The following is a 24,914-nucleotide window of genomic DNA, read 5'->3' as shown; positions in this document are numbered from 1 at the left end:
TTAAGACCCCAGTTCCTTCCAAGGGGGTTATAGCAGATCTGGAAGACATCTGGTAGACATTCCAATGGTGGAATGTAACCTGCAATTATAGTTATATTAAAGATTTTTATTTTGATAAAATGAGCATTCTAAATTCTAAACCTGTTTCTTTTCATATTTAATACGATTTTCTCCATGTTTCAGAATTCTTTATATATCTTGTATATCATTTTTTAGGTATCTGTAAACACTGAGTTTGTTTTTTGGGAAACTTCTAGCGTTCCGACCGGTGGAAGAACATAATGAACCTAAAAATGACTTAAAAAATAGAATATTGTAATCATAACTTTATTTCAGTCCCAAAGGCTTTTGTAAATATAATTGATATTATTTATTGTATATAAATATTAATAACAATACAGGATAAAAATACGTAATAAGAAAAAAAAATCGATTTTTTTGAATTCCTACGTATACCTTAATTTATATATTTCCTTATAATTAATAAGGTTCTTAACCATCTTATTAACAACTGCAGGAATTAGAAAAAAGATCTATTTTTTGTAGCGGCATATAAATATTGAAAATTGATATAACTCTTAATATTTAATAAATTGATCAAATAACTAATCGTAACGGTATTCCTAAATTGTTCCTCTGTTATAAATTTTTTAACATTTTTAAGCATTATTCACCTAACATTAACATTATAAAAAATAATATGATATGCACATAATTTTATTATTGGAATTCAGCCTTACGATTGCAAACGTTCAAAAATACCAAGTAGTTTCTCCTTTCTAATTATTATTTTGTTTTCTCTCTTATCTGATTAGTTGGTGTGTATGTCCTATATCACAGACTATCGATTTCTTACAGTATTATTAATACTTTTTTGTTTGCAGGAAGAATACAATTATTACGTAAAAAGAACAAGTATACCTAACAAATTGGCAAATATTGCTACATCATTTAAAAAACTTGACCTAAATTACACAACAAACTACTAAAACCTAATAAAAAACGGTACAATTGGAAATTAATAAAAAAAATTTTCATTTATGTGTTTCGAGCTTGTTTTCGAAGCAACGTGAGACTTTGCGGATCTGAAAGAGAATATGTTTCAGCTTGAAATACCGGAGGATATTCTAAATCTGGATAATCAACATGTTGACTTATTTGACTGTGCAGATTTTCTTCAGTTTTATGCGAATGTTGATAAACAGGAGTTGAATATGACTGAAAAATAATAGTTTATAATAATCATTCGAAGTTTGCCCCCAATTAGATAGGATTTTACATGTATAGTATAGTATCTCATTCAAAACCTTAATCCATGGCTTAATCCAATACAAAAGTGGAAATACCCGATTCGAAATCTGTTTCGAATTCCGCTAAAAAACATATTGGTATACAGTCTGTCCGTAAAGTAACGGATATAGGCGATAAAATCATTATAAATGGTTTTTGGAAAAACCCCTGAAACGGGTCTAAAGATTTAAATCTTTTGCAATTGTTTGGTGTAGATATTAAATTTCTTCCGCCATTTTTAAGCGAGTTATGACGTCATCGGTATTTTTTTCAAATGGCAATCCCCCATTTTTATTACGGAATTTTTTTCAGAATCTAGTACAGTCAATATTAATATTGCTTACATAAGAAAATTTTCGAGAAAAATTACTTTAAAGTTTAACTACTTCAGATTTGGTGACATGATGAAAATAGCAGTAGCCATGAGTAACCAATTATTTTAAACAATTTCCTAAGTGTCAAAAACTGATTTAGTAAGTAGTTGACCTCTTTAATACAACATATCCTGATCGCCAACTCATTAGCCAAAGTATGGCCATCTCTCGAAGTCTGGCCTACTAAATGTTGCAAGGGAAGTTCAATAAATCGTGGTTTTGGCTGGGCAAGAAAACCCTTATATTACTGTCGACTGACGACATTAGTAAATCAACGGTTCATAAAATTTTAAAACCCGCAAAATATCATTTCCATAAAGTATACCTGATTCACGAGCAATGAATCGTAGTTTTTGCAACAACAATTTTGCAACGATGACGAAAACTTTGTCAAAAACATATTTTTTTCGACGAAGGGACATTTACATTGAGTGGACAAGTAAATAGACAAAGTTGTCGGTATTGCGCTACCCAAAATCCAAATTAGCCAAGAAAGTTGCACGCCCAATATCCGCAAAAGATTTGAGGAAACCTTAAGTGGAAAGAGATGTTTAAATTTTTTCATTCCTTCCATCCCGATAATGTTGACACAACTCAATTCCAACAGCAGTTATTCCAACAAGATAGCGCGCCACCACACTTCAAGAAGCTTTACTAAATCAGTTTTTGACACTCAGGGAATTGTTTAGAATAATTGGTTACCATAGTTACTCATGGCTACTGCTATTTTTATCATTATACAAATTTGAAGTAATTAAACTTTAAAGTAATTTTTCACGAAAATTTTCTTATGTAACCAATATTAATATTGACTGTACTAGATTCAGAAGAAAATCCTCTTTCATATTCCGCAATAAAAATGGGGGATTGCCATTAAAAAAATATCGATGACGCCATAACTCGTTTAAAAATTGAAATCTCTCAAAAATTAAATAGACCCGTTTCAGGGATTTTTCCATAAACCGTTTATTATGATTTTATCGCCTATATCCGTTACTTTACGGACACACTGTATATCAGTGATGCAGCAGCCATTATGGTTATAATTTCTGGTGCATTTCCAAGGTTTATAGAACATAAGGTTACCTCATTCCCTATGCCTCTGTAGTATCGATTATTACCCCGCAGATTGACGTCACTGGTTCGATACAGTCAAAATAAAAGAGAACCTATACGTGCCTATACTGTGGTACAGTCTATATAAAATATTTAAACCTCGCATCGTGTTGTGTTGTTCATAGAACCAGCTACGTCACTGACCCACCTTGCCTCTCAGAGGAGGAGAATCGGTATTGGGTAACCTTATGTTCTATAAACCTTGGTGCATTTCTGAAATGATACCCTATATTGCCACATTATTGCGATATTTGAATATAAATTAAATTTATAAGAAAGCTGATAAGATGTGTCAACTTATTAGGATCCAAGATACAAAATGAACTTTTTTGATGCTGGTTTAACTCACGAAGCAACTCTAAAAAGAGGACACTTTAATTAATAATTGGTGATATTTCCACAAGGATCCTTCAAGAAATTAATTTTACAGCGAATTTTGAAAGTTATCGATGAAAATTGCAACATCGAAAATTTTATCAAAACTTCAAATATTGTTTTCTCAAAAACTAAAAGCTATTTTTCAAAACGGGTTGGTTCATTGGAAAGAAGACACTCTTATTATCACATTGGGAAAATTTCATACTCATATTCCAAGAAATCGATTTTATACGGATTTTTAAAACTTAATCGGCGAAAATTGCAAAATTCCAAAAAATTGTCGATCATTTCAAAAATGTATTTCTCAAAAACTAAAAGCGATTTTTCAAAACGACTTGTTGCATTAAAAAGAGGATACTTTAATTAATATTTGGTGGTATTTCCACAAGGATCCTTCAAGAAATGAATTTTATAGCGAATTTTGAAAATTATCGATAAAAATTGCAACATCGAAAATTTTTTCAAAACTTCAAATATTGTTTTCCTATCTAAATCGTTTGTAAAATCCTGTCTAATTAGAGGCTAATTTCACATAGATGTTTATAATAATAATTTATTATTATAAACTAAAAAAATTATATAATTTATTTAAACGATTTTATTTTTTAATTTTAATTTACCTGTATTTGTGACTGATATGTATTATCATTATTTCCACTGTTATTTTTCGATAAAATTAATCTTCCCAATTTTGGTGATGTTACTTTTTCTCTGTTCGATTTATAAAATAAATTCATAAAACCTCCCCCACCTTTATGATTTTTCTCATCCAAATTTAATTCAAACGCTAATTTAGGATTTAATTTTGATTTATCGTCACTTAAAGGAACCGTCATCGGAGTGTATTGTATTGCAGATTTTAATTTAGAATTAGCAACATCTTTATTGTATTCATCTTCGTTATCTTCGACTTTCGCAAGCGACCTACATGAATCTGAATATTGTTTTGCGGTGTTTGATATAGCTTGATCGTATGTGGGATGAATTTTATGTGCTCTTGGTAAAGAGCGGTTATTTTTTAAATCTTGGTGTTTACTTTTTGGATAAGTCGACATGTTAAAATCGGAATCGTCGATTTTCGAGGATTTCTTTCCGAAACAAAACGATGTGGAATCGTTTTTTTTCTCTGAAAAGCTGTTTTTCTTTTTTAATTCGACTTTTTCTTTTGGTCGTATTGGGACTTCGCCGTAAACGACATCCGGTTTTATTAAATCTATATTAATGGCTTCGTTTAAGTGTGGTTGATTAATTTTTTGTTCTTCTTGTTGTTTTTTCATTAATTCTTCTAAGGTCATACAACCAGCGAAATTATCCCTTGTGTGATGCGACCCAAGAAATGAAGCATTAAACTCGTTTAAATTATATAAACTAGGATTGCTTGCGTGACTAAAATTCTTTGTTTTATTTTTATTCATTGTTAGTAACGATGTTTTTGGAAGTTCAATAACTAAATTTGGGACGCTCACGTTTTGCGGGGACGAAAAATTCGTCGCAAAATTAGGAATATGCGAAGTAAAATTCCCTGTTGATACACTTTCCATTGGAGTCGTTAATATTTTACGGTACGAACGAAATTGAGCCGTAGGAATCGGAACTGAAGATTTCGAACTTGTCGATTTATTAAAAAACCATTTACGATCTAAGCTATGCGAAGTGTCATTATTTTTTTTCGAAGTAAACTTTTTTAGCGAACCAAACTTTTTAATACCATCACCGGGAGATTTTTCTGTTGGAGATTTTGGTTTTTCTGTGTCTGAATCGTCCGTTTCTGAATACAGAACGGATTCGTCGGGTTTTGCCAAATCGGATCTTAAAATCGCGTCGGATATCATTTCCATCCAGCCGCTCATTGTTTCTTGAGTTTCGGCGGAAAAATAAAAGATTGTTCCTGTATAATAAACTTTGAAAGCGTACGATTTTGATTTTACTTCTGAAGCTAGGGAAACAGTAAATCCCGTGAGGTAGATTAAAACGTTAGCTTTGGTTGCTTCTTTTGATGTAAATCCATATAAACGATTACCGATTAATATAAACCAAAGTTTATCCCAATATGCTGCTTGACCATCTTTTGGACGAAATCTTTGAAATAGATATCCTTCCATATCTCCTGGTGTTACATCAGCAACTGATACTTTTCTTTTCCCTTTATAAAAAAACAAAAATTAAATATTATTGAAGATATTATAAAAATATTATAATAAATCAAAATAAACTCACAAAATAGTATATTATTATATGAGCATATAATGAGGGCTATTATTCACTAAGGTTAAGTTTATGTCACGAACGTAGCGAGTGAATAATAGCTCATTCTATAGCATACTCTACTCATATGTGAGTAGAATACTATACTTTGTCTATGACTATTGAAATTGATTCAATAAATTTTTTAAAAGTTTAAACGTCAAATGTGACACAAATTCAACGTTACTAACTGTAACTAACTTCACAACAATTTGTCAAAATTAAATGTCAATTTCGTCGTTTTTTTTTACGAAAATTAATTAATTTATGCTTAAATCATACAAAAAACGGAATTTGTTTAGGATAATATAAAATCTTTAGAAACTCCTAAAAAATTGAATTAAATTGACGTTTTTTGAAATTTTTACGTTTTATAGATATTAATTAATTAGTTGCAAGTTCAACAAAAATGTTATAATCCCAAACATATTTTGATATGTAATTTAGTTCAATTTAATACCATAATAACTTAAAAATCATATGTCTTGACCAACTTGCTAAGTTGAGCTACACAATCTTGTCAATTTTTTGTTGTTATCAATATACAGTTAAATGTTTTTATAAGAAAGCTGGTGTTGCGGTGCTTAACAAGATTTGCTTGGAGAGGTTCTTTCGACGATCTCATCACTATTCTTACCCTACATTGTATGTCGAAGCATCAATATCCTCTTTGTAATATACAGTGTGTTTGATTGTATGTCGAAATCCCACCATAAGATGGCATTAGCGTCTATACTGAAATAATTTAATTAAACTAACAATTTTATTATTAATAGTGGGAATGATGAGAGACAGCAATAACAATTATTACCAGTATCATTCTTTTAATTTAAAAAGTATAGATTTCAATTCGTGTTATATTTTTAAATTTGCCGCTAACTTCAACTTTTAAAATTATAAAGTTGAAGTTTGTTCAGAATGACAGATGAAAACGTCATTTTAAAGTGATTTTTCGGTAAGAGTATATTAAAGTAATAATGGTATGATTAAATAATTAGATTATAATTGACATTATAGCTTTGTTTCAGCTAACGTTATAAGTTGTTGAAAGCTGAATCTGACGATGCAATCTCACATCTCATATGATGCAATGATATTCAAATCATTTGAATCATCAAATCATTTGTGTAATTGCCATAGGTGATTGCATCTGAGGGATTCCCAACCAGTTGGAACGTTAATTAACTTTCCAAACAGTTATTCTGTGGTTGGAGCTTTTATATATAAACCCAATCCAACCTATATTCTAGTGGTTCGGTTCTTAGCTGAATAATTCCAAAATATACACAACAGATGGCGCCATATGCGTTCAAGTTTTAGTACGAAGTTTTTGTTTAGAGATAAAATGTTATAGAAGTTGCTCCTTACTGGCTAGTTAATGGGGCCAACATTTCCAATTCATTTAGTACTAAACTTCTCCAGGTGCTCTATTCAAATAATCTTCGAATTCTGTCAGAAAAAAATTGACATATCGTTCTGCTTCAAGCGTTATGCATTAATAGAAAATCTGTGTTGAAATCTGTATTTCCGTAATTGACATGGATTTCAGTGTCCCAGAAGTTATCGTTTCTTGTTACTAGAAATTCTGTTATCATCACTCAAAAGTGTTAAGTTTAATACATTTAGACAGTTCGTTAGCCAATTACAAAATATCGCTCTCCTGTCAAAATCACCATATCTTAAATCTTGTACTAATTTAATTTTATACGGGATCATTTCGAAATTTTAAATAGAAAAGTTTTGTATAGACTTAAATCTATACAAAACCTCTCGCCTTAACTTGATAACTAGGATACTTAACCAATAAAATAATTATAGTAATTAAATGCTCGCCGGGCCTGAGAGGCCCGGTTTATGCATCCTATGGTTAAGAGAAGTCATTTGCACACGGAGCTACTGAAAAGAAACTGATCAGTGACGCGAATTGCTAACCAGTTTACTTTGAATCACTTCCTATGTAATCAAATGAGACGCCCTCACGGCGCTACTAATTGCGGACTCATCTGTGATTCATAGAAACCAGTTTGTAACCAGTTGAGTTTCCAGTGCCAAGTAATCCAGCAGGATGAATGACCAACAACTCAACATTTTGTTCGTTGCGGAAGTGGGAAAATTTTATAATTTTCAACATCCAGGCTACTCAAAAAAGCATGAAATAGAGGCGTGGGTCGAAATAGCCGTTCCACAGCTTCCACAGACTTCCTCATATTAGTTTTCTATTTCTGGATAGTGAGACTAACTTCACCAGTTCCAAATAACTTTCTTTGGGTATTTTGTAGAATGCTACAAACTTAGCCTCTGAAATTTCGAGTTCCTTTGCAGTAACAAACAAACGGGGGTGAAAAACCTCTCAAGGTATGGGTGGACCCAAAACTTTCTTCTGTTCATTATTCTCCTACTAATATAATATATCATGATGTTTTTTTCATCATTGCTGGAATTGTCTTTTGAAGTTGACAAAACTACACTTGTATAACAATATCTAACATTACAATTAACAACATGTACAACTACGAATTCATTTATCTTTCACTTTTTCGTATTTTTCTTGGTATTTATGAATCTGAGAACAAAAGTGAAACGGAGCAATATTGTTAAGAATAAAATTAGCTACAACTTTTGATACTCTATTGTTTTTGAATATAATAGATAATAGAATATTAAGTGTGAAGCAACATTTTGTCATATCTCCAACAATAATCAGGATCTGCAGTGACAGCTAAAATCAAACACACTGTATATTAGAGACACTGCTACACAATTTAATCCATTTTTATTAAATACTAATTGCAACATTTTTTTAGATATTGCAAATAATTGTAACTACGAAACAATCAAGGTAATCTTAATCGAATCTATTTATACTGCGCAGTAAACAGCACCTTTCATAACAATGATAAATCACTTTAGCTTTCGACAACAATGCCCTTGGTTAAGCTTAAAACGTATAAAATTTTTAATAACCTTATAAAATCGGTTCAACAAAGATTTCTGGGGTTTAAGTACATAAAATTTGTCATTAATATTGTGATAATCTCCAATGATGTTTTATACGAACAACAGATAATGCATAACTGGAATTTCTAGTTTTTATTTAAATTCACCGCCTCATCCAATTTACTTTATGAATGATCACAAGCGTGAAGGTTCGTTCGCCTTAATTCACTTCTTATTCAACTCAACTCCGAACGACTTTCACTATAAAAACACATTTTTAATATGTCCTTGTCTTCTTTTGAACATTTTCTGCGAGTCATACCTATGACGAATCATTAAATTACGCTAAATTAATTATTACTCGCATTTCTTTTATTTTTGTTTTGTTAATCTTTGAAATTTACTTTTTTATTCATAACATAACAATTTTAATTAATATTTTTTGTGTTTATGAGCTTAAAATGTTTATAAGTATTTATTAAAAAAAAATTAAACTATAAACTTACTTGCAGTTAATGTATTCTTCTTTTTAGCAGATTTTCCTTTGTTTGGATAAATCATAGCTCGTACGATTGAGTTTGTTGGTGATACTTTTGACATGGAAGAACTTTTAACAACAGGACTAGTTATTTTACCATCTTCAACTTCTAATTTATTCCTTTTAATTGAACTTGCTTTGCTTTCTATAATTTTTCTGGAACAACTTTCTGGAGTATTTTCAATGATATCTGGTTTCACAATTTCTTCTTGCACCACCTTGGAGAGAATTGGTTCGTTTTCAGTTATTTCAGTGATACGTTTTTCATCTGATCTTGGTGGAGGTAACGGAGGAATATCTTTATTTCTCTTTTTTGGCGTTTCAATTGGTGGTTTGGGTGAATCAATCGGATATTTAGGTTTGTAATTATCAGGATAATACGTTCTTGGCGGTGGTTTTGGTGGAACATCAACCACGTTATCTTTACCAGGGGTCATAATCATATAAGAATTTTTTGTTTCAACAACGGGAATGCCTAATTCATATTTGATTCCCTCAGAAGAGTCTGGGGTATTCCTTTCTTGCTTATTCGCCAAATTGTATTCCCACACTTTAGTTTCAACATCTTTAGTATCTTTTTCTGTGACAGAAACGAATCTGTTTTGAATTTTTGCTCTAACGGCGTTGTTAATAACGGCGGGGTTGCTTTCTAACAAAATTATTTTCTCGTCAAATTTTTTAATAATGTTATGGACATGTACGTTTTTTAATTCGGCGCACATCTTATCCTTTTCGCTCCCCTCATCGTGTTGGTCATCAGCCCCCATGTTACTTCTATCGGTGATGTCTTCAGCTTCGTCGATAAAGTCTATATTAGCATTACTTCCGGTCAGGCTATTCAAAGAGTTTACGCTAACACTTTTCACTTCACCAACGCAAATTTTCTCCTCTTTAATCACGTTCTTCGGTTTGGCTTCTTGAAACACCACTTTTTTCAGCTTTAACGAATTTTGGCGATCTTTTCTATTCGGCGATAAACCAATAACAGTCGTTGGTCTCACCGACAGCTCCAAACCATGGCTGCAGGATGCGCTCTTATCTCGTAACAGAGTGGCCTCGTCTTCGAAATTGTTCTGAATGTGATTGTACGAACTCGAATGGAACGCTTCGTGTTTATACATTTGTAAGAACTGAAAAATTAATGCTACGTTATCGTCTCTTCTTAAGTGTAGTGTACTTATTATTACAGGAAGTTCAGTGATAATAATGTTATGCAGTTGGGGTATTATCATCAGCTTTGATACGAGAACAACTCATTATTTTGTGTTTGTATAAGAGAAATTCTTTTTATTTATTATATAACACCCATTTAATTTATAGTAAAATTAAATAAAATATAAATATTTAAATAAAAATATTGATGTAGTAAATTTTAAATTTTTGGCGGGTTAGCGTTTCAAGTTATAAAAGGGACGAAGAGATGGCGACACATAACAACTGTCAACTTATCAGTTTAAAATTTATTATTTTTATAATAATTATTAAAATTTGTGCTAAAATATGTATTTCCAATCGTTATGTTACTTTGATTGTATAGAATATTATTACTTTATTATAATTGTTGTGAATTGTTAAAAAATTTAAAATTAAATTGACATAAAAAAATAATCACTACATTACCGACTTCAACAAAATTAACCTCAAAATGGTGTCAAAAAGGTAAATATGTCGTAAGAGAAAACGGCGCGTTTTCGCTTTATTATGGGCGAATACCCAATTCAAATCATGGATGACATGAAAAAGGACAAAGCGAAACGTACAAAACAGGACCAGGTAACTCAGGCGGTTTTTAGTTACCTACAAAAACGCAACTATCCCATAACCTCACCGTGCGAGGTAACCTGCGAAGAAATGCACTCGGATTTATTGGTGGATAGAGAGATTAGTCGACCAAACGCAGTGATGTATAATTGTTATAACAGTGATCCGGCGGTTATTGACCAAAATTATTTAAAATTTGTGTCTTGGTTAAAAGAAGTGGGAAAAAGTAAGGATTATGAAGATTTGTTGAGTCTTTTGGGGCCATTATTTTGTCATTTATATTTAGAAATGATACAAAGAGGTTATACAGAAAAAGCGGCGAACTTTTTAAAAACTCATTTCAATACAATTGATAAAAGTAGATGTAACGAGACCATTTTAAAATTGCTTCATATGTTTACAAATGATACTCCTGATTTGAGTGATTTAAAGAAAAAGTTTAGAACAAATAAATATAGTGTGAAATTAAAACCAAAATCATTAGAAATATTAAAGAAATTTTTAGAATCCTGCCACATGGTTATGTTGCAAGTTTTTCAATCATGTTTTGAGGTTAATTTTGAAGAGGAAAAAATGGATGTAGATAATAAAGTTGTAGAGAACATTGGAAATGGGTTAGATAATAATTCAATTCCAGATTTGGATAAGTTAAAAAGTGTAATAAATAGTTTAAAAAACGATCATTCACAAATTTGTTCTATGGTTTTAAGAAACTTAAAAGAAGATGCAACATGTGGGCTTATAAATCGTGAAGCTGGCATTGCAATTTATTCATACAACTCCAGTATTTTCATAAAACCCATCATAACGTTAAAACAACTTCAAGGAGCTGATGAATTAAATGATATAGTTTTTAGAGAACACAGAAAACGAGTTTATGACGTTTCTTATATTCCAAAACATAACTTTTTAGTTTCTGCTTCTCAAGACAGTACATTACAATTATTTGATCTCAATAATTATACACACAAATTAGTTTATAACAGTCATAATTACCCAGTTTATTGTGTATCTTCAACATCAAATTATATTGCATCAGGTTCATATGATCACACAGCAAGATTATGGTCTTTAGAAAACAATAATACTTTACGGGTTTATGTTGGACATACACAAGAAGTAACTAGTATAGATTTTCACCCGAACGGTTTATATTTATGTACAGGATCAGCGGATAAGTGTCTTAGAATGTGGACTATAAATGACGCAAATCCAGTTCGATTATTTCTTGGTTCTAAAGGAATAATATATTCGCTAGCTTATAGTTCTAAAGGGAAATATTTGGCGAGTGCGGGCGACGATAAAAGAGTGAGAATTTGGGATTTAGTGGGTGGAAAACAAATATTTGAATTAAAAGTTGGATCTGATCCGATAGTGAAATTATCGTGGAATAGTGACGATACAGTTTTATGTGCGGGAACGAACGAAGGGTTAGTAAGGACTTGGGATGTTAATAATATCGGAAATATGGGCGATTCTGGACAGTGTAATACAAAATGTAGCGTAAATCTTAATGGCAAATTGTTGCATATTGAAAATAGTATGGGTTCGTTTGGTTGTCTCACTGCAAAAATGTCTAATTCATCTCCTCTTTAGTTTTTAAATATTGTATAATTTGTAAAACGGTGATTGTATATTTGTTTTATTTATAACTTGTAATATTTCTTTTGTGAAGAAATACAATTTTGTTAAAAGTTGTTAGTTATTTTTGATTAAAATAAAAACAATTTTGATACATGGTTTGAAATGTTTTTTTAACCTATAAAATTCAAGGTATAAGTTTTATAACTTGACTTATCTGGTAATAAAAAATGTTTCCATGTTTATTTTTAATAAATGACTCAAATTTTTCTTTTGAAATTAAATTTTTGCCCATAAGAAGCTAAAACACTGCACGATTGTAAAATATCACCTACTTATCAAAATTGCATTCAAGGAATCTCCGAACGGCTTTTCTCAACTACTACTAACCGGGCAAAAACTTCCGGTCTATCGGAAGTAGACCATAACTTCGCTATTTTAAATGGAATACTATAGTTTTTATTACACAGTTTAATTGTACGTAAAAAATAGGTTGACTTTGATCAAAGTTATTGGTACCTAGCGTGTTTCGTTTTCGAGTTATTTTGGTTTTAAACTTTTTTTGGTAAATTTCAACATGCTCTTTAAAACTCCATATCTCAGCCAAAGCTCATTCAAAAAAGATCTACTTTGGCACGATTACTCTTCAGATGTTGTCAAATAGATTGTCATTTGTTGTATCGGAGTATCTTATACAGGATGGTCAAAAATTGAATTACTGTTTCTCCATATTCAAAGGCGAGAAAGTCGAAAATTTTAAATGAAAATTTAATTCTCTACAAATTATCTATAAACATTCCCATACCTATTTATTGTAGTTTGCTTCATATTGCGAAATTTATTAAAACATGCACGAAATGCAGGTTTTTTATTAGAAAGCTATGGAATTTTGACAGTTTTTGGTCCATGTTTGTATTATTGTTGCCATTAGTTACATTTGACGACGGATGTAAATTATTGAACATCATGGTACATTATTCCAACGCCGATATTTGAAATTTATTTTGTGTTGGTGGCGAATGTAATAAAGTTTCGGACAAGACGTGTCGAACACTTAATGAGAGGTGCCTAACAAACCTAACGCCCATCACAAGGAGAAATTTCAAAAAATTGATAAAGAATTTATTAGTTCTGGATATATCGAGACCAAAAAAAATCGCATATTTCCGGTCACCAGTGATGAAGACAACGAAATAAATAATTTAACGTATTTTATTGCATTTCCAAATTCAATTTAATAACAAATTTATATTATAAATTTGTAGTTTTATTCAAATCTAATTTTTGTCATTAACTTTTTGTTTTAATAGTTTCATTTATTTGATCTTCTGTTTGTTATTTTTGGTAAGTAAAAGCTAATAAACTAAAAGATTATCAATCATAGTTAATAGTACAAATAACAATAGAAATAAATTAAACAAAAAAACTGTCAAAATGTCATGGCCTTCTAATAAAAATACAAACGGTTTCCTGCATGTTTTGATAAATTTACGAATATAAGAGAAACTACAATAAATAAGTATAGGAATGTTTATAGATAAATTGTAGAGAATTAAATTCCCTTTCGTGTAGGCTAATAAAATATGGAGCGTTCCATTTAAAATTTTCGACTTTCTCCCCATTGAATATGGAGAAACGGTAATTCAATTTTTGACCTCCCTGTATAAGATACTCTGATACAATATATGACAATCTATTTTGACAGCATCCGAAGAGTAATCGTGCCAATTTAGAGCTTTTTTGAATGAACGTTGACTGGGATGCGGTTATTTCGAAAACGACCTGGCGGATTTCAAAAAATTTCCGAAACATCACTGTTAAACTAAAATAATTGGGCAAAACGGTCTGCCAAGAGGCATCGCTTCGGAATAAAACTTTATGTCTTTTGCGATTGCTAAACAGGCTACATTTTGGGATATCTGGTATACGAGGTGTGTAAATTAAGTAATGAGGTTGGCAACGTACTGTTCGATCGATAAAGTCATTCTAAAAATTTCGAGCAGCACACCGCTATCAGGTTTTACTTTAAACTTTTGCACAGTGCAACGAAAACTTTTGCAAAACTTCAGCAGACCTATGGAGACTGTGTTCTGTCATGAGCTCAGGTTTTTCGGTGATTTAAGACATTTTTAGAAGGAAAAGAGTCGATTGAAGATGAACCTCGAAGCGGAATGCCTTCATCTTCAAGAACCAATGAAAATGTGGACAGAATTCGGGATCTTATGTGTTCAGATCGTCGGTTGAGTCAGAATGATCGGGGAAGAGTTAAATTTGATTCACATCACTGTTCATCATATTTTGACCAATAAATTGGGGATGAGAAAAATCTGCGCAAAAATGGTTCCAAAAAACGTTTCGCAAGACCAAAATCACAGACATCAGCAAGGAAAAGTGCCTTGACTTTTGGAATCGATTAAAAATGATCCCAATTTTTTTGGAACATGTCATTATTGGAGACGAGTCCAGAAACCAAGCCCCAGAGCATGGAGTGACTCACTTCAACCTTTCCAACACCCAGAAAAAGAATGAGGAAGTCGAAGATCAAATCCATGCTGATTTGTTTTTTCGATATTTAGGGTCAATCAACATTTTTAGCAGAGGTTCTTTTAAAACTTCGAAAAAGGGTCATTCGTGTGAGAGCAAACATCAAGACAACTGGGTTGCATCACGATAATGCGCCTTGTCACACAGCAATTTCAATAAATGAGTTTTTGGCCAGTAAAAACATTCCTGTGGCTTCTCAGTCACCTTATTCGCCTAACTTGAGTCTTTGTGACCTTTTCTTCTTCCCGAGATTAAAAAAACACCACAAGGAAACTTATCTTGAGACACTCGAAAATAACTTTAAACTCATTAAACAAAGTGACAACTACTACTATACAAGTCCAACTTTGGCAAATTATCTTTTTGAGCACAAGACAAACTCTTGCGGAACTGTTCGCATAAATGTTACGCAGCTTACTAATGAAAATGAGATCAAACCATTATGTGTACTGGCTTACAATGAAAGAATGAGAGCAATTGACAAAAGTAACATGATGATTAGCACTACAGATTGCACGTGCAACCTACTACCATGGCCGCGTTCAGAAATTCTTTTCTTTTATTCCATTCTTTTTCTTTATTTTATGTTTAAAATGTAAAGGAATAAAAGCTGGGTGACATTTTCTTGTCACATAGTGGCTGATACTGATTAAGTTGCAATGATAGTAGACCCATAGTAGTCCAGATACAACCTATTTTCTCAAACTGTTAGAAGTTTGTTGCTGTCATTTTTACATACATATATACAACATGCATTGTTGTGTTACATTTGTAAAAAGCAAGTTTTATAATTTATTTTTAAGACAATAAAAAAAATCTTACCTGTTCTAAACCAGGATAAGCCTTTTGATTACTAGGTGTAGCTCCACTAATAGTATTTCTTCGTTGAAGGACAGGTCTGCTTGATTTCATAGGATATAACGTTCTGGGCCCATCCAATGGACTATCTGGTGGATCCATGTCGTTATCACTACTTGAGTCACTTTCCAATTCGGTTATTGCAGGTGCTGGTCTATAAATACCAATTTAAAAAAAGATATGTTAAAAAAATTAATCATTATTCTGGTAAATTTTGATAAAACCTACTTTGGTGCTGGTATTTGTGGAAGGTCATTAACAGTGAGGAGTCGTGGTGATGGTAAATTTTCATTCCATCTTGAGTAAGGTGTTGCTCTTTTTTTGCTTGGTAATCGATATGGTTTTATGTAAATAGGACCATAAATTTTAGACATTTGAGGAAGTTTTTTCAATGTTAATACAACTTCAGGTGGTGAATCTCTTAGTAATAACATAACATTTTGTCTCTGCCAACCCACCACTGTTTGATAATTCACTTGAACAATCTCATCACCAATTTCTAATTTGTTACTTAGAGATGCTGGAGAATTATGTTTAAATTCAGCTATTTGATGTATCAAATGATAGTTTGGGAAAATAAATAATCCTAATTCTTGTTCTTTTTTTCGAACAGTTGTAAGATTTAACGCTGCCGGTTGTAAAATTAAAGGATCTGTGTATTGTACCATATGATCAGCTAAATATGTCAATTGATGGCAAGCGTTTTGTATGGTGTCTAAAGGATTTTCAGAAAAAGTATCCCTATGAGCACTAAATGCCATTTCCACACACAAATTTAATAATTTACTTTGTATCTGAGCAAATTCTCTGTTGTTTATGAATGGTCTTCTTGTTAACCAAGATACAATTGGTTTTACTTTTTGAATAACATTATGAGCTTCCGACATTACTTCTGTTGGTATTGAACCTGTTTTTTTATCTAACCATTTTAATTCATTATGTAAAGATCTTGCTGCACATGATAATCGTAATGCTAAGAGTTGAAGGTTTTCTTTATCCAAATCATAATACTAAAAAGATTTTTTAATTAATTTTTTTGTTTGAATGTTGGTATTTTTAATGTCAACTTCAAAAAAATGTCAAATAATACATCATAACCTCTAATTTATTGAGTAATGATTTAATGATGTTATTTTAATTACTTACAAAATTTTTTAAATGTTGTATAGCTTCTAAAAGGATTTCTTGATGTCCGATGATAGTAACACCCAAATTTTCTAAATCGCTAGCAGTTAAATCAAGAACTTTTGTACCAGTGATCTCATTGTTTAAGAAATTATTAGTATACGATAAAACAACCCCATCCAAACCTAAAATCATCAAGAATTTTAGAAACTTTTCATACAATCACAAAGCAAAGAAAGGTTATGTCTACATTTGTAAAATTTACCTTTGAGCCACTCTATCACTTGGTCCACATTCCATTCCTTCACATGCACGTATGCCATGATTATTCACATAAAAAAGAAATAAAAAGACTATTCACCCTCAAACATAATCGACACGGTTTTCCTGTCCGCGCCTGTTAAAACTTGTAAAGTTTAGAAACGTCAAGAAATATCATAATAGTATGTGACCTTGAACTTATGCAACTTAATTTGCAGGGATTTTAAGGTTATGTTTTGTTTCAATTTAAATCATTTTTATTCATTTCTTTAATTTATTTATCTCTAGTGAGTACAGAAACAGGTCCAACCCAATAATATTGTTCTACAAACAACCAGTTGTATACAAGTTAAATTACAGCAAACTGCAGCAAAAAGCAATTTTTTAAATGCATAGAAAAAATGCTGTAACTGGTGAAAATTGGTTCTAGAATCTAAGAGTAGGTGTTATAAGTAAAAAATCAAAGCGAAGTAGTCTCGGAGGAACATGAACACACATTTAAAACAAAGGTACTTCAAGAATTTAGATTGAATATGCTCAATTCTAGATTTATATGAGTGTTCAAATGACGCTACAAAAGTTAAATGTAGTGTAGACATAGGGAAAACCGTGGATCTCATAATAAATCCTAACATATGCCAGGCTTTGGAGACAACAGTATCAATATGTTTATCAAATAATAATTTGCAATCAAATGTTACACCCAAATCATATCCCCAAGTCCCCAATCTCTGCATTCAAGAGCAAATGTCGTTTTTAGGGCCGCATCATATACCTGTTCTAATTGTTGGTAAAATAGCTCTTTAATCAAATATGTGATTAACATAAATATTAAACAGTAAAGCGCCTAGATAGATAGCTACCCTGGAGAACACCAGAAGGAACTGACACAGGATTAGAGAAAACACCATCTGGCATCTCTAATTCAGATAGGAAGCAAACCATTGCAAAAATGTCCCCTGAATACCAAACTTACTTATACACATTAGTCTAAACAGAAATAAGTTGCGATTCACCTGGTCGAAAGCTTTACTAAAATTAGTATAAACTGAATCAACTTGATAAGAGTCATCCAGAGAAGATAAGACATACTGGGTATATTCAAGTAAGTTACTCTCAACTGAGCGACCAGCAAAAAAGAACATGTTGCCAGCAATTGATTTTAGACTTAAGGGCAAAGAATAGACGTGCTTTAACCACTTTCCCAAATGCTGGCAAAATAGATATGGGGCACTAATCAATAATCAGATATAACACCACGGTCCCAAGATTTAAAAATGGGAAGAATAAAAACATGCTTCCACAATGAAGGAAAGACACCCAGTATTAATGAAGCGTTAAATAAGATAGTTAAAGGAAGGGACAGATAGTGTGAATATTCCTTGGTTAAAATTGATTTTTGGGATGCCCATTAGGGCATCCTCAACCTCAATCCTGTCAAACTGCATCTAACTCAAAGATGATTAATTTGGAGAACAGAGTAAAAATGATATATTATGCTAGAATTGATCTTTAAATAGAAAATGTTTATATCCAGGGAGAAATATAGAAAAATTAAATTTTAACAACAAAATTTAACAATATGTATACATTTTTAAAGAATAAACATTGTTATATTTCAGCTGAGACTCAAAATCATATAATTTCTTTCGTATTATTTTAAATTCGAATAAACATAATTACTCAAATAAGGAGAACAACAAAAATTCCCAGAAATCGTTTATTTAGTAAACATTGATTTACTTTTTAAAAATAAATATCAAAGGTTATCATATTGAGTTCACTAATCTTAAATCTGAAACTTTCTTATAAACAAGCTAAAGGAAACGTTAAATGAATATTGTTAAATTGAAATTATAAACTAATGTTTTGTAACTTTTCAAGTAAAACCACAAAATTTAAATCGTATAACTCTTCAAATTTCTTTACTTAACAATTTAAATTGTTTATAAAAAGCCGGTTATGAAAAATACAAAAAAAATTCCTAGAATGAACTTGATTTCTAAAAGATTTCATCCTAACAGCGTCGAATTGAAAGATTCGAAAGCAACACACGTTTTGTTTTTTTATGTTTGTTAAAATGTTCTTAAGAAGTCCGAGTTCTTGAAATTCCCCTTCCAAAATTAATCCAATTGTGACGCAATCTGTGCTAATAGATATTAACATCGATGAAATGGTCAAATGGCCAGTTGTTGTAAATTCGTTGAGTACTAAAGATCAAGAGTATCAAGATCACAGTCCATAATGCAATTTTATTTAGCAGCTCTTGCCTTTTTGGCAAGTGTTTTATATTCTCAGGCAGAGCCTAAAGTTGTATGTTATTATGATAGTAGATCCAATACAAGAGAAAGTAAGTAATTTCCTTAAGAAAAATTTCTATTTTTATTATAATAATTAGTCAGGTGATTTGTAAACACCTTGAAGTAATTAAATCATATTTTAAAAATAGTTTTCTCGAGAAAGACATTGACACTATATTAATTTTGCACTACTTAGAATTTTTTTAATGGACTTTGAGAGTTCTAATAAATAATATTCTTGATAACTTATCATAATTAAACGAATCGGATTACAAAGAAATTCGATATCTTCGTTGAGTTTAAAGTGAAATTTCTGGAAATTTTCAGGTCAAGGCAAATTCGATATAGGCTTCATTGACCCTGCTCTGCAATTCTGCACACACTTAATTTACAAATCAGCCGTAATTAACGCCGATACTAACAAATTGATGCCATTGAATGAACGTTACGATGTAACACAAGATAATTACAGGAAAATTACCGAATTGAAAAGAAGATATCCTGGTTTAAGAATTCTTTTAGCGGTTGGACATGATTATGATGATGTTGAAACTAAAGCGAAATATTTAACGTTGGTAAGTTAACAAAGAAAAAACTTTACATAAGTAAAAAAATTGTTTTTAAAAAACCACAATGGTTTTTAATCGATATTGTTTACACGTAGTACTTGGTCAGCACAGAAAATTAACACCAAAATAATCTTAGATCAACAAAAAGATTATTTTTAAAGTTAAAGCAAGCGAAAAAGTATTGGTTACATAATAAAATTACTGTTTAAATTTCATAAAAATATTTCTTAAAAAAATTTAATCGCTATAATAATTCATTGAAAGTTTACACTCAATGATAAATCTCTTTACCGCGACATGACTCATGAGTCATTTTCAAATAAAGAACAATAAAATTAGTTCATGAATAAACCAATAGACCTTGTTTGCAAGCGTAAGTGTAATTTACATTTAACACGCGCTGGTGACAAAAAAAGTTTTTTTTTTCTCTTTTATAACATTATGTATCATTTTTCCAGTTGGAATCGGTAGATACAAGATTGGCGTTCGTTAATTCTGCTCATACATTGGTAAAGTCATACGGTTTTGATGGTTTGGATCTTGGTTGGGAATTCCCCAAAACTAAACCGAAGAAGATTCGCAGCTCTATTGGTATGATTTAAAATTATTCAATCTATCACATATAACAACAATAAATATATTGCACTACAGCCCATTGTGAGCCTTGACCTGTTCTACAACACGTCTCCATTAATCTTGCTTTTGGTCTAAATTCTGGCCCCAGTTCTGCACCTGCATCCTCCCTAACATTTTCCATCCATCCCTCCTTGGTCTTCCTCTTGGTAGACAACCCTCTGGTGTTTGAGTGAATACCCTACTTGCTACACACTCTGCCGGAGTTTTCCAGACGTGTTCCAGCCACTTCAGCCTATCCACGCTGATCACTCCTTCCTGCAGTTGTCTTATCTCGTAGTTTATTAATTGTCCCCATCCTTCCAGGTTGGTGTCATGTTTTGGCCCATACATCCTTTGTTAGATCTTTCTTTCAAATCTGTTTAATAACTCTTGGTGAATATTATTGAGTGTTTAACAATATATATCACAAATAAAACCACAAATTCACATAGAAGGAACCCGAAAACAAATCTAAATTATAACTAACTATCTATTAAAAGTTATAACATTCGATAACAAATACTACTATACAGTATCGCGATTTGCAGATGGATAGCAGAATGATAGGTTAATCATTCCGTCAAAGATGAGTCTTATAGATTCTTTCTCTTCAGTATTTAATACTTGTGTGGTGTAATAGGATTTTTGCAAGTCGATTTGGGTGGACTTCAAGCCTTAGCTGGTACTTGGAACTTCGCTGGGTAATTGGCTCTTTTACAGTAAGCATATTTATGTCTTGATGACATATAGATTGAAATCACTGCATCTATATGTTTCGCTAGTGGTGCTCCATAACTAAATTCCGTGTTCCTAAACAGGTTCTAGCAACTTACTGTCTAGACTGAGTTTTGTTAATGTGAAAGTGATTTACTAGAATTTATTTTTACTTGCAACTATTTTAGCCACTTTTTCATCAATAGTAAATGACATTGCAGATGTTGAGACGGCACTTCAAGAGATGTATGTGTATCCATAACTACTGCGTCGCCCCATAAGTAGCAATCATGGTGTTTTTGTCATAGGTAAATCGGCTGTGGGTTCAAAAATACTATGTTGAAGCATTCCAGCATACATTGGTAGCAGAAATGAATATGATTATGTTTTACATAAAAATATCTCCATCAGATATGCTTACAATAGTCTACATGCAGAATAAGGTAGACCAACAAAAGGTGAAAATCATTTAGTTAGGTTAGTGCCGGTATTGTATCTTTGGGTCCAGTATTATTTAAAAAGGATTCATCTTTGACAGCAAAACATTGAAATGTAAATCTGGAGATTTGTGGCTGACGTGAAATTTGTGGCGAAAGTAAGACTTCGAAAGAGGGATTATAGATCAATGTTCTTATATGAGGACCTACAAATATCCTTTCTTTAATTCTGGTCCCACTGCGCCTAGGAATTTTATCTTTTGAAATCGTACTCCATCTTTACGAACTCCTTTCACCAAAATATTTGATTAAACTAAGTTTGATGTGCAACTTCTTGATATAGCCAGATTACAATTCTAAAATTAATGCCACTACTTTCGAATCTGCACATATTTGCCATTTACAAGCTGCGTATTCTGGTTTCTTTTAAATAAGTCCCGTACGCAACAGGTAAAGATCAATTATGTTTTCATTTGCCTTTAGACTTTATCTTAATCCATCAATTAATAGTATCCATTGTTCTGGTAAACTAAACTATCCTCCTTTGAATAATAGGTAGTGAAGGAGCTGTACCGCTTTCGGTAAATTGTAATTTAAACACGTTTCTTATGTTCTGGCTACTTTTATTGATTCTTGGAAACTTGGCATTGTTATCCTGATCCGATAGTATACTAAATGTGATGGTTCTAGTAATCCTACCAATCCCACCAATTGCTGTAATACCTATGTTGTTGTAGGTACTTGATTGCTGTCTTGCTTCAGTTCTTAGCTCTTTGTTAGATAATTATGGGTAAAGTAGTTGAGCCACCACACTAGTGGCTCTGATATAGCATTTCGAACTTTCAATTCGGGGGATTTCTCCAAAAATTCTTACATGACTCATTTATTGTAAGTAATATTCCATCCATCAGGAGATACATTTTAAGTACTGTGTAGATATCTCTATATTTGTTCTTTAGATGGGATTTACATCTTCATTTTGGCGGAAAAAAGTTCATTCACCCCTAAAACAGCCAGTGTTAGAGGTTGTAAACACTTTTTTTTCACATTGTTATCAAGAATCCAACCTTAAAACAGTTGAAATCTCACTTAATGATTTCAAATCTGTCTTGGATTAATCTTATTCTATTCAGTTTTGAGATAACAAGTAGTTGTTCTTCTGACTCTAATCCAGCTATAAACTTTCTGTCACAATGAACATGCTATTAGAACATGCACATCCTTTATGACACCTGCCCTTTCTGTCCTTATTTGAAGTCAAACCTTTTGACTGGACTGTTTATAATTAGGTATTTGTATATACTGAAACCTGGCTGGCATCAGTGTAAAGATACAATCACGTTATGTGAAATACAATCCTTTCCTCCCCTTTTTCCTAACGTTTATGTCTCCCGAAAAGAGCTTCTTCATATTAACTGGAAAATCGCAGTTTAACCAAATAACCCCGTTTTTGCAAAAACACTTTATCTTCCTCTATCTTTATACTTTCATGCACATTGCATACTATATCAAATAAAATATTCAAACCCATCTGGAATTGCGTTTACCTATTTTTTTGCCCAATAAATAATGGACTCGCGAACATCTAGATTAACACGTTCGCTGCCGACTACGAGTTAACTCGTATCTAAACCATGGTTAACGGGGTCGGTCGGCAGCGAACGTGTTAAGTACTAGAAGATTTAACTACAATTTTGCACATATTATTTGAGAGTTTACCTCACCTAATAAAGGCTTCACAGACACTGCTAAAACAAAACTTATTTCAATAAACAAATAAGAAGTTAAGCCACCTCAAAAAATCACAAAAGACCATCATGAGATTCTATACAAAATTGCTATCAATATATTTTTATGTTGATTGCTTAAAAAATTATTCTTTAGGTTCATTCTTCCATTCTATAAAAAAGAAGATTGTTGGTGAATCAAAAAAAGACGATAAAGAAGAAGAACATAAGGAGCAATTTACTGCTTTGGTTCGTGAAGTTAAAAATACATTCAGACATGATGGATTATTGGTTACTCTTTCTGTCCTTCCAAATGTTAACAGCACAGGTAACATTTTTTATTATGTTTTTCTAAAATAATAAAAAAAAAGAACGAAAAGAAATAATACAATTAAACAATAGAATGAGACCGTTATTTTTTAAGAGTTAAATTAGATTATGTCGTCCCCAACAAGGTTAAATTAATGAAATCTCACCATTTATGATGACGTCATACACATAAACAGCCTATTGTGTAAGCCTATTATGAATCCTTAAATAATCTTTTAGTTTATATGGACACAAGGAACCTAATTCAACATGTAGATTTGGTAAACATCCTGGCTTATGATTTCTACAATCCTACTCGTAATCCAAAAGAAGCTGATTATCCAGCACCTTTGTACGCTTTATATGATCGTAAAGCGGACGAAAATGCCGATACAATTGTCAGACATTGGTAATAATTATTTAAATATTACAATCATTAATAAAAGGAGTACAATAAATTTTTTGTAGGCTTGAAACCGGTGCTCCTAGCAACAAACTTATTTTGGGTATCCCAACATACGGAAGATCATGGAAAATGACTGAAGATTCAGCGATTAGCGGAGTTCCACCTTTCACGGTTGATGGAGCTGGTGAAGAAGGACCTTATACAAAAACCCCCGGTATTTTAAGTTACCCCGAGGTTTGTAGCAAAATTGCAAATCCTAACAACCTGAAAGGAGCTGGAACTCATTTAAGAAAAGTTGGAGATCCAACTAAAAGATACGGTGGGTTAAGTTATTTTATATATTTATTTATTAAGGGGTTTTTGCATGTTAAATGTTTTTCTAGAACGTTGGAATAGTACAGATGTAGACAAAAGATATGGTAGGTAAAAAAAATTATAAAGGGAAAACAACAATATCCCTTTGGTTTTTGTTTAATTTCACCTTAACATTTCTTTATGAAATAAGTATAAAATGTTTTTTGCTTATTTCAGGAATATATGCATTCCGTTTACCTGACAGCAATGAAGAAGGTGGTATTTGGGTAGGATACGAAGATCCAGAAACAGCAGGAAATAAAGCTGCTTATGCACGTGCCAAAGGATTAGGCGGTGTTGCAATCGATGACATAACTTTGGATGATTTCAGAGGATTATGTACGGGTGATAAATTCCCTATTGTTCGTACAGCTAAACATAGGTTGTAAAAATATAAAATATATCTTTTTAATTATTTTACATTCTGTTCAATTGCGATAAATAAATAATACACAAAGGACTAATAATGGGTTTAA

At 31.8% G+C, this 24,914-nt stretch overlaps 2 protein-coding genes across 3 annotated transcripts; one reads left to right on the top strand and one right to left on the bottom strand.

Moving 5' to 3' along the window:
- Positions 1-311: 311 nt before the first annotated feature.
- LOC111419521 (connector enhancer of ksr) lies at positions 312-17,172 on the bottom strand. Its single transcript, XM_023052337.2, has 7 exons — positions 17,012-17,172; positions 16,768-16,931; positions 15,850-16,631; positions 15,586-15,775; positions 8,846-10,007; positions 3,779-5,301; positions 312-1,218 (listed from the first exon to the last, which is right to left on the bottom strand). The coding sequence occupies exons 1-7, from the start codon at positions 17,067-17,069 to the stop codon at positions 1,039-1,041; spliced, it is 4,059 nt and encodes a 1,352-aa protein (XP_022908105.2). The 5' UTR covers positions 17,070-17,172; the 3' UTR covers positions 312-1,038.
- Positions 17,173-18,972: 1,800 nt separating this feature from the next.
- LOC111419539 (chitinase-like protein EN03) lies at positions 18,973-24,905 on the top strand. Of its 2 annotated transcripts, XM_023052363.2 has the most exons (8): positions 18,973-19,357; positions 19,635-19,882; positions 20,335-20,467; positions 23,527-23,697; positions 23,919-24,087; positions 24,147-24,403; positions 24,468-24,503; positions 24,616-24,905. In XM_023052363.2, the coding sequence occupies exons 1-8, from the start codon at positions 19,252-19,254 to the stop codon at positions 24,825-24,827; spliced, it is 1,332 nt and encodes a 443-aa protein (XP_022908131.2). In that variant the 5' UTR covers positions 18,973-19,251; the 3' UTR covers positions 24,828-24,905. The 2 variants fall into 2 exon arrangements, with proteins under 2 accessions (XP_022908131.2, XP_022908132.2); XM_023052364.2 differs by lacking the exon at positions 24,468-24,503.
- The last annotated feature ends 9 nt before the right edge of the window (positions 24,906-24,914 follow it).

Source organism: Onthophagus taurus, chromosome 6 (genome assembly GCF_036711975.1).
Source record: "Onthophagus taurus isolate NC chromosome 6, IU_Otau_3.0, whole genome shotgun sequence".
NCBI classification, from domain to species: domain Eukaryota; kingdom Metazoa; phylum Arthropoda; class Insecta; order Coleoptera; family Scarabaeidae; genus Onthophagus; species Onthophagus taurus.
This window is presented reverse-complemented; position numbering and strand designations above follow the sequence as displayed.

Bases quoted from the DNA above. Each gene is read 5' to 3' on its own strand.
- LOC111419521 (XM_023052337.2), bottom strand. From the start codon at position 17,069: ATGGCATACGTGCATGTGAAGGAATGGAATGTGGACCAAGTGATAGAG. The intron at 16,932-17,011 runs GTAAATTTTACA...TGATGATTTTAG, and splicing joins AGTGATAGAGTGGCTCAAAG to GTTTGGATGGGGTTGTTTTA. The intron at 15,776-15,849 runs GTAGGTTTTATC...TGGTATTTATAG, and splicing joins CCACAAATACCAGCACCAAA to ACCAGCACCTGCAATAACCG.
- LOC111419539 (XM_023052363.2), top strand. From the start codon at position 19,252: ATGCAATTTTATTTAGCAGCTCTTGCCTTTTTGGCAAGTGTTTTATAT. The intron at 19,358-19,634 runs GTAAGTAATTTC...GGAAATTTTCAG, and splicing joins TAGATCCAATACAAGAGAAA to GTCAAGGCAAATTCGATATA. The intron at 23,698-23,918 runs GTAACATTTTTT...ATAATCTTTTAG, and splicing joins TCCAAATGTTAACAGCACAG to TTTATATGGACACAAGGAAC.